The sequence below is a fragment of the Schistocerca piceifrons genome, chromosome X (genome assembly GCF_021461385.2).
Source record: "Schistocerca piceifrons isolate TAMUIC-IGC-003096 chromosome X, iqSchPice1.1, whole genome shotgun sequence".
In the NCBI taxonomy this organism is placed as follows: Eukaryota; Metazoa; Arthropoda; class Insecta; order Orthoptera; family Acrididae; genus Schistocerca; species Schistocerca piceifrons.
The window spans coordinates 924,874,559-924,886,718 of NC_060149.1; the positions used below are offsets into that span (position 1 = coordinate 924,874,559).

General features: G+C 44.0%; 1 protein-coding gene across 1 annotated transcript in view; it reads right to left on the reverse strand.

Annotated features, from left to right (window-relative positions):
- Positions 1 to 4,132, reverse strand: part of LOC124721142 (D-beta-hydroxybutyrate dehydrogenase, mitochondrial-like) — a 282,303-nt gene extending 278,171 nt beyond the window's left edge. Inside the window, exon 1 of the mRNA XM_047245961.1 lies at positions 3,930 to 4,132. Coding sequence (XP_047101917.1) covers positions 3,930 to 4,121 — 192 coding nt within the window. The 5' untranslated portion in view covers positions 4,122 to 4,132. The remainder of the gene's footprint in view (positions 1 to 3,929) is intronic.
- Positions 4,133 to 12,160: the final 8,028 nt, after the last annotated feature.

A 12,160-nucleotide genomic window follows, 5' to 3' on the forward strand; every position in this document is an offset into this window, starting at 1 on the left:
CGGCGGGTGGAGTAGGACTTCCCATTTTAACGATTCCAAGTACGTTTTGACCTATTTTGCAACCGTTCAACGTCTTCATGCCTCAAAATCACTTTATCGTGCCTCTCACTGTATTGTGGACGTTTGTCTTTTAATGCTCTGCTCAAACGCATTAATTGCGTTCGATAACACCTGTGATTGTTTCACTTGGTTTTAACATCTCATAGTACACGACGCCGAGCTGGTCCCACCAAATGCAGAGCATGATCTTGGAGCCGTGAATATTCGATTTGGCCGTCGACGTGGAAGCATGGCCGGGATATCCCCATGATTTTTTTGGGTTTAGTGTTATCGTAATGAACCCATTTTTCGTCCCCGGTCATAATGCGATGCAGAAATCCCTTCCGTTTTGGCCTCTGCAGCAACTATTCACAAACATACAAACGCCGTTCAACGTCTCTTGGTTTCAGCTCACACGGGACCCAATTTCCTTCTTTCTGAATCATGCCCATAGCCTTGAGACGCTTTGAAATGGCTTGCTGTGTCACTCCCACTAATCGTTCCAATTCTTCTTGAGTTTGACGCGAGTCTTCATTCAGCAATGTCTCCAATTCTGCATCTTCGAAAACATTCTCTCTTCCACCACTATGCCGGTCTACGACGTTAAAGTCACCGCTCTTGAAGCTTTGAAACCACTCACGAAACGTTCTTTCACTAATAGCGTCCTTGCCATATGTACTTGAGAGCATTCGGTGAGACTCAGCCGCTGTTTTCTTCATATTGAAACAAAACAGTAACACTTCCCGCAAATAACGAGAATTAGGCTCGTAAACTGACATTTTCAATCAAGAACAACTTTATGATGCAGACACAAATCGACTAATGTTTGAATGGGGTTATGTTGACCGAAGTCCAAGCTAACTGCCTGTCGTCTGCGATCTGTTTCTTTCGACTGCTACTTACCATTGTCGCCACCTATCGGCAAACGGAGGAAGCAAAGTTGTACACATTATATATGTGAGCAGGAAACATGTCCTCATTGTTTCCGATCTGCATTTTATATCTTCTTCACTTCCGTTATCCACGGTTATTTTGCTTCCAAAATAGCGAAACTCATCTGTTACTTTTAGTGTCTCGTTTCTTCATTTAATTCCCTCAGCATCGCTTGATTTAATCCGGCTCCATCCTATTACTCTTGTTTAACTTTTGTTGACGTTCATCTTACAACCTCTTTTCAAGACGTTATTCATTCCGTTCTACTGATCTGCCAATACTTTTGCTACCTCAGACAGAACTACAAAGCCAACGACAAACCTCAAAGTTCAAATTTCAGAATATTTATGGAACATCCGTCGGTACATGGAGGAACACAGCGTCGAAGTTTCATAATAATATTTACGAACCGGCTTTCGGGTTTCTGAGACATCCTCAGACGACTTAAGACTAAGTAGAGAGTACTCACAACATCAGAGAGATCGTTTTTTTTTTCAAAATTATGTGGCTTTTACAACTATATATCTACAGAAAAACACAAGCGTAATGAAATTCACAAGCCCGCCGCTGTGGCCGAGCGGTTATTTTCGCTTCAGTCCGGAACCGCGCTGCTGCTACGGCCGCAGCTTCGAATCCTGCCTCGGGCATAAACGTGAGTGATGTCCTTAGGTTAGTTAGGTTTAAGTAGTTCTAAGTCTAGGGGACTGATGACCTCAGATGTTAAGTCCCATAGTGGCGAGAGCCGTTTTTTTTTAAATTCACAAAGAAACTAATAACAAGAAAACCTTACATTACTTTACAGTCTAAGACGGAAAGTATAAGAAAGTACTTGCCAAAAACGGTAGTATTGGCAAAAACTAACTGGTGAATGTAATGGATAGGCCGGAAAAGGGGGGAAGAGGGGAGTGTGAGTGGGGAACAGTTATACTACTTACAACAATTACATTACCTTTCTTTACATTCTTATACTTTTAATCTTTGAGCATGAAGTAATATAAGATTTATATGTTCATAGTTTCTTCGTGAATTTCATTATGCTTGTGTTTTTGTATACATACATAGACGTAAAAGGTGACATATCTCTGGAAAAACAATTTTTGTACAGCTACAAACTGAGGCTGATGTTGTGTGACCTATCTGTTTAGTCCTAAGTTATTTGATGATGGCCTACGAAGCCGAAACCTGGTTCACGAGGCACCATAAAATGAATATTATTGTGGTAAATCAGTAGTTTATGCAAGTTTTTTATTTTGATTTCTCCTCGCTGACTTTAGTTCTCTGTCCGAATTTTCCCCCCGTTCCCTTCGCAGCTTCTGCAGTGTGCTGACTGAGTAACATGGGGAATAGGCTACAACAATGAAATGTAGTTGATTTAAATAGTGCGACGCTGAGAAAATTAGATTACGAAATGAGACACTAAACGTAGTAAATGAATTTCGGTGTTTGTGGAAGTAAGAGCTGACGACGGCAGAAGTGGAGAGACTGGCAATAGCGAGACAGCAATTTTTTAAAAAAGAGAAATTTGTGAATTTAAGTGTTGGGACACCTTTTCTGAAGTATTTGTCAGGAGTGTAGCGTTGTATTGAAGAAAACCTGGATGGAAAACAGTTTAGAAAAGAAGAGAATATAACCTTTTGAAATGAGGTGTTACGGAAGAATCCAGAAAATTAGGGTAAAAAGAAATTTACGGCACAGCTTGAAAAAATCGGGCAAGTGCGAGTAGGAGGGTTTGGTACACTTAAATGTGTATACAGATAGTTGGTCTGTACGTTTTGATGAGTGAGTCTTTGAGTATCGAAATGTGTGACGTAAAAGGCCGTATCTTTTGACTTCACTGACTTAGAAACTTAAATTTTTACACCACCAAACGACCGTGCACCTTAGTATTTGACATAAATTTGAGCTCGATACTTTTACTCTTTCCTGAGAGAAAGGGGTCTTAACAGACGGGGAACAAAGTAATTGTGTAAGAGTTCCGTTTCTACCGGAACCCTAACAACGAAGGGATTTCCGGTAAGAAACGTCTGAGGCATCAAAGAAACGTCAATTTGGCGATGGAGGGAAGTGTGGGCGGCACAGGCAGTATACCGACAGAGAGGCTTCACTACGGTAAGCTACAAATGGATTAACTTTAAAGGATTGCAAATAACAGCCAATCAGTTGCAAAATACAGGTTTATTAAATCTCGAGCATGATTTAGACAGTTTTAATACTATCTTCTTCAGAAGATATTGTAGGTAGAATCACATATTATCTGTATCCAATGTGGGCGTCTTTGACTTTTTTTTTTTTTTTGTTATGGTTTTAGGGCGCAAAACTGCTACGGTTATTAGCGCCAGTCTTTGATTCTGTCTAGTACATGTGCGTGTTGTCCACTTAATTACACGACGATTAAATGGATGATACACACGTGTGTTAGACAGAGTCGACGACTCCCACATTTTACGTAGATAATATGTGACTGTCTATACAATACCTCCTGAAGAAGGCATTTTTAAAACTGTCGAAACCGCGGTTGAGCTTTTATAAAGCTGTACCTTGCAACTGGTCGGCTGTAATTTCCAGTCCATCGGAGCTCTCGCACGCACAGTTGCTGAAGTGCAGCACGTTCAAAATCTAACAAACGAGTTATGCGGAGACGAAGAGCCACGCACAGGATACAACAGCGTGGAGATGTTCACGAAACCCGCTTGCGGACCCAGTTATCACAGCCCTGCCTAACTCCCCGCTGCCTCGTCAGCTGCGCGGCCAGCGCTGCAGATTGCCGAGCGAGGGACCGGGGTTCGATTCCCGAGACATTCTCTGCTCGGGGACTGGGTGTCGCGTCGTCCTTACGTTCGTATCGTCACCACCGACATTCCACCGACGAGATGTCCGAATAGGCACATCGCGAAAGCCAATGAAAGAAAAGAAAAAACCCTCGGTTTCTGTACGACTAGTGCATTGCCGGGGCTGACCTTGAGGTTGTGATAGGCGAGAGTGGAGCCGAGGGCGGCGGCGGCGAACCAGAAGAAGAGCGCGGCGGTGGAGACGTGCGCCAGCCCCAGCAGGCCGAGCAGCGAGGCCGCCAGCACGGCGGCCGCGTGCGAGAAGAGCAGCGCGGGCACCAGCCGCTGCCACACGTCCCACGGCCGCTCGCCGCCCGCCATCGCGTCTGCCGCAGCCGCAGCGGCCCGCCGCCCGCCCGCCGGCGCGCTGGCACCGCGCCGCGCTGCGCCCTCAGCCCTAGCCTCCCTGCGCCCTCTTATAAATACACCGCTCTCGCTCCGCAGTCCGCAGCCCTGTATCAATATTCCGTCTCTCGCCCTATTCCGTCTACCGATAACGTACACCGTCGCTTCGAAACTTTTTCTTTCTTCCCGTGTAGTAAAAAACAGTTTCACCTAAGCTACGAGGGCGTGCCTCCGAATTATTTTATTCTTTACTCGATACCGGTCGAGGTATTACTTGTCACGCGTATTATTCGGTCGACTTTCCCGCTTCGCTGGCGCAAGTTGCGACGGTCTGCGCTAGAGGGCACCGGATAATAGCGTGAAACTGAGGTGGCAAAAGTCGTGAGATACGTGTACAGATGTCGGTAGCGTAGCGTACACGAAGGGTAGTGTATAGGCGGAGCTGTCTGACGGTGAACTCCTCAACCTCACCCATCTCCTATCCCGACAGCTCAAATCCGCCATCTTTGTCTCCCTCGACTTTTTTTTTTTTTTTTTTTTTTTTTTCATCAGTCTACTGACTGGTTTGATGCGGCCCGCCACGAATTCCTTTCCTGTGCTAACCTCTTCATCTCAGAGTAGCACTTGCAACCTACGTCCTCAATTATTTGCTTGACATATTCCAATCTCTGTCTTCCTCTACAGTTTTTGCCCTCTACAGCTCCCTCTAGTACCATGGAAGTCATTCCCTCATGTCTTAGCAGATGTCCTATCATCCTGTCCCTTCTCCTTATCAATGTTTTCCACATATTCCTTTCCTCTCCGATTCTGCGTAGAACCTCCTCATTCCTTACCTTATCAGTCCACCTAATTTTCAACATTCGTCTATAGCACCACATCTCAAATGCTTCGATTCTCTTCTGTTCCGGTTTTCCCACAGTCCACGTTTCACTACCATACAATGCTGTACTCCAGACGTACATCCTCAGAAATTTCTTCCTCAAATTAAGGCCGGTATTTGATATTAGTAGACTTCTCTTGGCCAGAAATGCCTTTTTTGCCATAGCGAGTCTGCCTTTGATGTCCTCCTTGCTCCGTCCGTCATTGGTTATTTTACTGCCTAGGTAGCAGAATTCCTTAACTTCATTGACTTCGTGACCATCAATCCTGATGTTAAGTTTCTCGCTGTTCTCATTTCTACTACTTCTCATTACCTTCGTCCTTCTCCGATTTACTCTCGAACCATATTGTGTACTCATTAGACTGTTCATTCCGTTCAGCAGATCATTTAATTCTTCTTCACTTTCACTCAGGATAGCAATGTCATCAGCGAATCACATCATTGATATCCTTTCACCTTGTATTTTAATTCCACTCCTGAACCTTACTTTTATTTCCATCATTGCTTCCTCGATGTACAGATTGAAGAGTAGGGGCGAAAGGCTACAGCCTTGTCTTACACCCTTCTTAATACGAGCACTTAGTTCTTGATCGTCCACTCTTATTATTCCCTCTTGGTTGTTGTACATATTGTATATGACCCGTCTCTCCCTATAGCTTACCCCTACTTTTTTCAGAATCTCGAACAGCTTGCACCATTTTATATTGTCGAACGCTTTTTCCAGGTCGACAAATCCTATTGCCTCTCTCGTACCTTTACTTTTCCTAAAGCCAAACTGATCGTCACCTAGCGCATTCTCAATTTTCTTTTCCATTCTTCTGTATATTATTCTTGTAAGCAGCTTCGATGCATGAGCTGTTAAGCTGATTGTGTGATAATTCTCGCACTTGTCAGCTCTTGCCGTCTTCGGAATTGCGTGGATGATGCTTTTCCGAAAGTCAGATGGTATATCGCCAGACTCATATATTCTACACACCAACGTGAATAGTCGTTTTGTTGCCACTTCCCCCAATGATCTTAGAAATTCTGATGGAATGTTATCTATCCCTTCTGCCTTATTTGACCGCAAGTCCTCCAAAGCTCTTTTAAATTCCGATTCTAATACTGGATCCCCTATCTCTTCTAAATCGACTCCTGTTTCTTCTTCTATCACATCAGACAAATCTTCACCCTCATAGAGGCTTTCAATGGATTCTTTCCACCTATCTGCTCTCTCCTCTGCATTTAACAGTGGAATTCCCGTTGCACTCTTAATGTTACCACCGTTGCTTTTAATGTCATCAAAGGTTGTTTTGACTTTCCTGTATGCTGAGTCTGTCCTTCCGACAATCATATCTTTTTCGATGTCTTCACATTTTTCCTGCAGCCATTTCGTCTTAGCTTCCCTGCACTTCCTGTTTATTTCATTCCTCAGCGACTTGTATTTCTGTATTCCTGATTTTCCCGGAACATGTTTGTACTTCCTCCTTTCATCAATCAACTGAAGTATTTCTTCTGTCACCCATGGTTTCTTCGCAGCTACCTTCTTTGTACCTATATTTTCCTTCCCAACTTTTATGATGGCCCTTTTTAGAGATGTCCATTCCTCTTCAACTGTACTGCCTACTGCGCTATTCGTTATTGCTGTATCTATAGCGTTAGAGAACTTCAAATGTACCTCGTCATTCCTTAGTACTTCCGTATCCCACTTCTTTGCGTATTGATTCTTCCTGACTAATGTCTTGAGCTTCAGCCTACTCTTCATCACTACTATATTGTGGTCTGAGTCTATATCTGCTCCTGGGTACGCCTTACAATCCAGTATCTGATTTCGGAATCTCTGTCTGACCATGATGTAATCTAATTGAAATCTTCCCGTACCTCCCGCCTTTTCCAAGTATACCTCCTCCTCTTGTGATTCTTGAACAGGGTATTCGCTATTACTAGCTGAAACTTGTTACAGAACTCAATTAGTCTTTCTCCTCTTTCATTCCTTGTCCCAAGGCCATATTCTCCTGTAACCTTTTCTTCTACTCCTTCCCCTACAACTGCATTCCAGTCGCCCATGACTATTAGATTTTCGTCCCCCTTTACATACTGCATTACCCTTTCAATATCCTCATACACTTTCTCTATCTGTTCATCTTCAGCTTGCGACGTCGGCATGTATACCTGAACTATCGTTGTCGGTGTTGGTCTGGTGTCGATTCTGATTAGAACAACCCGGTCACTGAACTGTTCACAGTAACACACCGTCTGCCCTACCTTCCTATTCATAACGAATCCTACACCTGTTATACCATTTTCTGCTGCTGTTGATATTACCCGATACTCATCTGACCAGAAATCCTTGTCTTCCTTCCACTTCACTTCACTGACCCCTACTATATCTTCCTTCCCTCGACCTAGAGAAAGCGTAAGACAGTGTATGGCATTCCAGTCTCCTTTCCAAATTCCAGACTTGTGTACTTCCGGTCGACTACGTCCACCTTTTTGCACTCCTTCTCACCAGTCGTCCATCTTATATCATTGTTGACGACACCATTTCCCTACCTCCCTCCCCACTGCAGGAGTACCCCAAAGTTCTGTTCTCTCCCCTCTCCTTTACCTCTGATACACTGCCGATATGCCCAAACCACCTCCTGCCAGCCACCTCCTCCAGCATCCTGATGAAACTACTTTTCTCGCCTTCTGTCCCACACTCCAGAAATCCCGACGACCTCTCTAAATCCACCTCAGTCTGGTTACCTTCTGGTGTAACCGATGTCTCCTTAAGTTAACCCCTCCAAAACCTAGGCAATAATTGCGGGACGCACAAACGGCACCTTCCATTTCTGTGACTTCTACCTCACCATTTACGAACGTCCCAGCCGTCTAACTAATACACTACAATACCCCGGACTAACCTTCGACCGCCAACGGCCTCGCCACAGTGGTAACACCGGTTCCCGTCAGATCGCCGAAGCTTAGTGCTGTCGCCGGCCGAAGTGGCCGTGCGGTTAAAGGCGCTGCAGTCTGGAACCGCAAGACCGCTACGGTCGCAGGTTCGAATCCTGCCTCGGGCATGGATGTTTGTGATGCCCTTAGGTTAATTAGGTTTAACTAGTTCTAAGTTCTAGGGGACTAATGACCTCAGCAGTTGAGTCCCATAGTGCTCAGAGCCATTTGAACCATTTAGTGCTGTCGGGCTGGGCCAGAACTCGGACGGTCTGCCGAGCGCTGTCGGCACGCGGGGTGCACTCGGCGTTTGTGAGGCGAGCTGAGGAGCTACTCGATTGAGAAGTAGCGGCTCCGGACTCGTAAACTGACACGGCCGGGAGAGCGGTGTGCTGACCGCGTGCCCCTCCGTATCCGCATCCGGTGACACCTGTGGGCTGAGGATGACGAGACGGCCGGTCGGTACCGTCAGACCTTCCGAGGCCTGTTCGGACAGAGTTTAGTTTAGTTTAGTAACGTTAGACCGGCAGCTAATGTGGAAACCTCACTTACTTACCATCTAACAGAAAGCCCACAATAGACTAAAACTATTAACCCTAGCATTACCAACGTATTTTTTGTTACATGTAATACCAACGGGGGGGCCTCAAAGGCCCATAAAGAATGCCACAATTTATTTTATCATAAATCAAGTTTATTTACTTCTGATACCTCTAATAACAATTCAAAATGCTTAGACATTGTTTTTGTATACTGGATAATAAAAGATGTTATTATAATAGGAATAAAATGAACAAATCACGAGATTCAGTTTATATATTTTTTGGAATAATGTTTCAAAATAGTGTTTTCTTATAAAAACGACTTTTTTAATTCGATACACTACATGAAGCAAACAAAATTTACTGTCTCATTCTGCAACGCATTTTTCACACAACACTGTCTTCCTGCAGTGTTTCCCACAGACGTGTTTGTGGCACTGAGAGCAGGTAACAGTTGACTTTCCCAGCTTGTTGTACTTGATCTTTTTAGATGCAGCTTCTTGGCAGCATAGGTGGCACCGTCCACGTGTTCCTGGTTCTGCTGTTGAGGATGATGGTTCTACAGAGCAGCTGAGCTTCCGTTGTGTGATGCTTTCCATTGCCATTATTATTGGCTTCTGAAGTCCATACAAATTTTGTGCCCGTTTATCTACTTGAGATCTTATTAGTTCGAGACCTAAGTTAGTAATAAAAACTCTTCTGCGGTTTAGCAAATTCTTTTTCCAATTCGGAAAGTTGAGGAGGAAGAGTGAATATGCATTTATTGCTGCTATGTCAATGAGTGTGTAGAAGAGGGACAAAGGCCATCTTCTTGTTCCTCTCTTTGTGCTGTAGTGTCTTGCCATCTGGTCTATGGTGTCCACGCCTCCCTTTGTAGAATTATAAAAAAGATTTATGTTAGTCTTTTTTGAGTCTTCATTCAACACCCCTTCTGAGTGATAAGTTGAAAGCATCAACAGCAGTCGTTTTGGCTTCTCGCGGACTAGCGTTGATGCAAGAGTAACTGGTGGCCTCTGTGTCTGAGGGTCAGTATAAGCAAAGATGGAAGAGTGTAAACTGCGGCCAGTTGTAGTCTTCAGCTCTTCAGGTATGTGTCGTCTGTTAGACTGTAGGGTGCCAACAAGTGTGAGGTGAAAATCATTCCATAGAGTCTCAGCAAGCTCCACTGAAGTATAGTACCGATCTGTGGTAACATTACGGCCTGATTTTTCGATAGGTTTTATTAGTCTCTTTACAATTTCCATCGGTCCATTTGAATGCTGTGTATTTCCTGACTTGCCTGTACAGATGTCCATGCTGATCACATATCTAGTCTCAGAATCAGACAGCATTCCTATTAGAATGCCGTATTTTCCAGGTTTTTCTTTTAGAAACACCTTGAATGGACAGCGACCACGGAACAAAGACAACATCTCATCCACTGTTGTATGTAGACCAGGAATGAAATACAATGGGAGTGAAGAATTGAAGCTTTCAAAAATTTCCCTCATTGGAGCAAACTTGTCAGTCTGGCGACGAATTTCTCTTGTGTTCTTATCATCAAACCTCAATATTTTAGTCAATTCGAAAAATGGGGTCCGACTCATTGATCCATAGTACACTTGTCGGCCCTTAAGCAAAGACCATAAATCTTGGACAGGTATCTTATTGTCATGATTTGAACCCATGATTAGCAAGAGTCCTATATAACAAAATAACTCATCTTCATCTGTGTGCTGAATACCTAGTCGAGAAGCCTCTTCATTTGAGTGTAGTTTTATTAGATTCATAATTTGAGGTGTAAAAAAGAGCTCTATAGACTCTTTCGGAGACGCAATTCTTCCTTGTTGTCCTAGCCCCATTCTTTCTCGCACTATATTTTGTACAGAACGCCGATATTGTCGAGATGGCTTCGTAATATACTCTCGTCCACTTTTTGCAATGAATTTATCACATTCCGTATCATTATCATCTGGTGGATTGGCTTCAACCTCATCTTCATTCTCAGACGTTGAATCAGTTCTAATTTCTTCCACATCATCACCCACTTCACTTTCCTCTAAATCTGATTCGTTCAAAACTTCTTCTAGCACTCTTTCAATGGAACTATCACGTAAACGATGTTTACTCATGTTGCTGGTTCAACAGCAGCAGAAACACTGAAAATAACAATGGTCCGCTTCATAATAATATGTCTGAAGGCAACAATGCCAAAATTCGTTTCATGGTAAGAATTTGAAACGAGAGACTCAACCTCGTAAATCTTTCCTTGCTATTACCAACGGGTGGGCTTCTAAGGCCCACAGAGAATTAAATCAAGTAAATGAATTTTAATTACATTTTTATTCCGAAATTCTGTAATGACTCAATAGTACATTCAATAACGAACAATTACCTTTGCTTTCAAGTTCATATATCAAAGGGTGTGGATACAACATAGAAAAACTGAGTCAGTGGGCCTACGAGGCCCCCCCCCTCCCGTTGGTAATGCTAGGGTTAAAAGGACTAAATCACTCCACTGTCTTCCACACGTACAAATCCCTGCTCTGCCCCATCCTTTGTTATGCAAATGTTGCACGGATGTCCACCCCTCCGCCGGCCGGGGTGGCCGAGCGGTTCTAGGCGCTACTGTCTGGAACCGCGCGACCGCTGGTTCGAATCCTGGCTCGGGCATGGATGTGTGTGATGTCCTTAGGTTAGTTAGGTTTAAGTAGTTCTAAGTTCTAGGGGACTGATGACCTCAGAAGTTGAGTCGCATAATGCTCAGAACCATCTTTTTTGTCCGCCCCTCCAAAGTTCTGTAAGTCCCTCCAGATCCTCGATCGCCATGCACTCCTTCTCGCTGTTCAGCTCCGTTCACCATCCCTCACAAGGATCCTTTACCAACGCATCAAATTCCAGCCTCTCCACACTCGCATTGCACACCTCCAAACAATCTACACCATCTGCAAAGTCGACTCCAACAGTCCTACTCTTTTCCCCTCAACTTGTCAATCCTCATATACCGCTACTCCTTTACCGACACATTCCACCAACCCTACACCTACACACCCTCCATCTACTCGCCCAGAGAAACTTTAACCACCTCCCCATCCAGATCGTGAACTCTGCCATAACATTTACCCATCATATCAGCCGTAAGTCCACACCGCCCATCCCACCTCATCAGGACTTCCTCTCTCGCCCCTCCTCACATTTTCTTACCCCCTTTTCCCCCATCGGACAAATTTTCCCCAGCCCCTCTTTTTCCCAACAACTATTAACACCACCATTTACCCCTTTTTATCCACCCCTTCTTCCGTCCTAACAGCCACTCCTCCTCCATCGCTGCTATGCACCATTCCTTCATCCTTACATCACCACATCCCTACCTTCCTCACCGGCCAACATTTCCCCCTTCTACAACAGACTCCCTATCCCCGGGCAGGTTCTTCCAGTTCTTAGTGGCAGAAAAGTGCTTCTTTTCAATATCAGTGTTTTGGCATTAGGTTATAAATCCTTTTAAATGTCCGCTAATAGTGTTTTGTTTAACCTTCTGTTATCATTGTTTTTAACTACCTGTTTGAGAGGTCATACGTCTCGTATATCTAAAAACCTTCATTTTATTTTTGCCCTTCAAAAAAGTTTTAAATTCAGTGTAAATATCTCCCCTGTTTGTTTGTTGTTTCTTTTTCATTTAATTAAATTTTTACTGTCAA